At 40.4% G+C, this 3,303-nt stretch overlaps 2 protein-coding genes across 2 annotated transcripts in view; one reads left to right on the forward strand and one right to left on the reverse strand.

The window, feature by feature from the left end:
* LOC104699261 (probable F-box protein At1g60180) overlaps positions 1-971 on the forward strand; it is a 6,704-nt gene extending 5,733 nt beyond the window's left edge. The window contains exon 2 of the mRNA XM_010414591.2: positions 3-971. Coding sequence (XP_010412893.2) covers positions 3-801 — 799 coding nt within the window. The 3' untranslated portion in view covers positions 802-971. The remainder of the gene's footprint in view (positions 1-2) is intronic.
* LOC104792383 (casparian strip membrane protein 1-like) lies at positions 856-2,020 on the reverse strand. The gene is made up of 3 exons (XM_010518518.2): positions 1,663-2,020; positions 1,306-1,429; positions 856-1,213 (listed from the first exon to the last, which is right to left on the reverse strand). Exons 1-3 carry the CDS (start codon positions 1,944-1,946, stop codon positions 998-1,000), a joined length of 624 nt encoding a protein of 207 aa, XP_010516820.1. The 5' UTR covers positions 1,947-2,020; the 3' UTR covers positions 856-997.

Here is a 3,303-nt window from a genome sequence, read left to right on the forward strand (position 1 = left end):
TGGTCCAAAATCTGCCGATCCACGTGGCCTTCTTGCTCCGACGGCGGTTCTCGTTCTTTTTTCTCCGACGCGTATTCTATGGTGGAAATGGAAACAACCACCGCCGCCGGTTCAGTCTCTGATCTCGACCGTCCGTTTCCGGAACTGATCTCCGCCGTTGATCTTCGCTACAGAGGGGAATTGATTCTCAGCAGAGTCGTGAAGACGGAGACCACGACGGCGTGGTTTCAGAGCTCGCCGCTGAGAATCGATCTGGTGGACGCGAAGGATACGGTTGCGACGCCGATTAAACGAAGGACGAGGACGGAAGACACGTGTCGTGATCTGGAGAAGGATCTGACTTTAAGCTGGATCGTGATTGATCCAATCGGGAAACGAGCGGCGAATTTGTCGAGTCACCGGCCGGTGTCGGTGCAGAGGAACTGGATAAGCGGAGAAGTGGAGGCGCAGTTCGCGACGGTGGTGGATACGGTAGAGTGTGTGATCACGGTGGTCACGTGCGGCGAGGAGGAGCTGCACGTGAGGGAGGTGAGTCTCAAGGCGGAGAAGATGGAGGGAACGCATTTGAACGGTAGGGATAGTTTGGTAATTCTGAAGAGGGTAATGGAGGGCAAAAGGGTAAATGGAAGACATAGAGAAGTAGAATCGAAGAGGAGACACGAAGAGTTTATGGAGAAGAAGAGAGAGATGAAGGAGAAGAAGATGAGGGTAGAATCGGTATTTGACATTTTGACTGTATCTTTTGGGATTTTAGGCTTTGTGTCTCTTGTTGTGTTTTGTCTTCGGAGAACCTCTACATGAATCGGAAGCTTCTAATAAATTGACCCAAGAGACAATTTTTTTAAAAAAAACATAAAAAACAACTTCTTCAATTACATTTTCACACAATAATACCAATTCTCATGTTACACAAAGCACAAAGCCACAACACATATACAAGAAGAACCACTAGTTCCGTACATTACGGTCTTGACACTTGTAAAAAAGGGGAAATATATCAATGCCTCTTGAGGGCGACGGCGGAGATGATGATGAGAACGATGAAGAAGAGAATCGCGATAGAAGCGGCTACAACAGCGGTGCTAACGTTCTGGCAGAAATCTCCAAACTGCTGACAGATGGGGAGCCAGTTGGTGCTTTGGTTGCCGTTGTGTGCAAGGTAGACGATTGATGCTGCCGCTGCTGCTGCTGATGTGTTGAGCGTCACGACCAACTTTATATATATAACATGCACCATAACATAAAAGAGAGTGAGTTATATGAAATTAAGAAAGAAATGATTAATAGAGTTATAAGGTATGTTACGGTATCGAAGATGAGGAGGATCAGCCGGGGCGCAACAGCGAGTGGACGGATAATAGCTATGATGGAGAAGGGAAGTGAAAGGACGAGATAGCTGGCCACTATTGCTACGGCTATCACAAAGTACCTTCAGATAATATATAATTTATTAGGTCACTAGCCTCACAAATCACAATGATATATAACCGGTACATGACTCATTGACTTGACTTCGAATTTAAATATATAATTTTTAAGTACACTATATCAAACTAGAGATATGTTTCACCGTGTTTAAAGATATGCTGTATGCATTAATTAGTTTTGTAAATATGAAGTAAAATAAGTAATTATATAGTAAGAAGATAGGAATGGACGTACTGAAATGCGGGAAGGTCATCGTAACCGGCTTGGAACTGGAGGAACTGAGTAAAGAAGGGAAGAGTCTCCTCGGCGGTGTACATGACAGAGGCAGCCCCAATGGAGACTGCTATGGCGCCCAAACGGAGGAGGAAATCGAATATGGCCAAACCTCTCTTGGCGCCACCTCCTGCTGCGGCTGCCACGAAGCCTTTCTTCTTCTTTGCGTCAACTACGACATGGCTTGAACTTTTGGTCACGGTGCTTGGCTCGCCGACGTCAATGGTGGTGGCATCTTTCGTCATTTTCTCTTGTAGTTGGTGGGGTTTAAGAAAGACTAAGTTGTGTGCTTTGTGTGTTGTGTATTGGAAGGTTTTGTAGTTGTGGTGGGAAACTAATGGAAGATGCACTTATATAGTGCTTGTATAATTATGCAGTGGTTAATTAGGAATAATTAGTAGCTAATTAATGATTAGCTTTTTAAAATTGTTTGATATTAAGTTTAGTTGATTTGTTAGAGTCTGGGGAGAGGAGTTGTTCATTGCTTCTTACTTTCCCCCACTTACTGTACTTGGGTTTGAGCTAAACAATTGAACTCAAAAAAAAAAAACTAATGAAGTTGGTATCCGTTCGTAGGCACAAAGAGCTTAATAATGTGTTGTTTATGTTACATTTTATTGCCAATTGTATGTTTATCTAACGACTAAAACTACTTTTAACTAGTTAGTTTTTTTTTTTCAAGCGAAGCACAAAATTATAATATGGTTATCATGTATGCAATGTCAATTCCGGAATCGGATTTTTTTTTTTATAACTTTGATTTTATGTTTTTATTTTACTCTTTTATATGGATCATTATCGAAATTTGTCTATCAAAAACTAATTTGACTAATATAAATTGAAAAACAAAATTATTTTTGAAAAAATTAGCACTTGCTCAATTATAAAATTAGTTTGGTAATTAAATATCAACATAATAATACACAATTTTAGTTCCTTTTGATACAATTATAATTTCTGTAAATCTTTTCAGGAAATAACAGAGCTTAATTACCAAGTGTACCATTATGGTACTACCATATAACTCTTTCTAATTGGATCAGGTGTGTTTGCCCAAAAAAAATAAATGGATCAAGTCTTAATTCCTACATTAACACCAAAATAAAATAAAATCATATTCTCCTTAATTAAGCTGTTATATTCCAGCAAAATATTCCCCTAGATATGTAGTTGATAAAATCATATATATTCTTCTATATTTTTTTTTTTGTTTTGTTCAAAATTCAAATTCTGTAACGTAATCTTGAACGTTCGGATTGATATCTCTTATTTAACCTTGTCTATATATCTCTCACTTTCTCTGTATCTCTTTCAAATCAGATCAACAATGGCTAGGATCAGAAGAATCCCAAAGCGCCATACTCACCACCAATACCACGTCTATTTCTTTGGAGAAGGTTTGATCGTCACGGTTACTCACACTGCCTCAGTGATCCGGCAATGGATCCACACCGTCCACCACAACAACCGTCGTCACACCCTCTCGTTGTTGGTCTCGGCGTCCAATGGACACCTCATGGTACCGATCCTCCTCGGAAAGTTCTCCAACTATGCTACGGTGTTATTGGGGCATGAAGGAGTGAGGAAAGATAAGGAGATATG

The sequence above is a fragment of the Camelina sativa genome, chromosome 6 (genome assembly GCF_000633955.1).
Source record: "Camelina sativa cultivar DH55 chromosome 6, Cs, whole genome shotgun sequence".
NCBI classification, from domain to species: Eukaryota; Viridiplantae; Streptophyta; class Magnoliopsida; order Brassicales; family Brassicaceae; genus Camelina; species Camelina sativa.

Coding starts and splice junctions, on each gene's coding strand:
- LOC104792383 (XM_010518518.2), bottom strand. CDS start 1,946: ATGACGAAAGATGCCACCACCATTGACGTCGGCGAGCCAAGCACCGTG. Junction 1,430..1,662: donor GATGACCTTCCCGCATTTCA/GTACGTCCATTC, acceptor TATTATCTGAAG/GTACTTTGTGATAGCCGTAG. Junction 1,214..1,305: donor TCCTCCTCATCTTCGATACC/GTAACATACCTT, acceptor ATATATATAAAG/TTGGTCGTGACGCTCAACAC.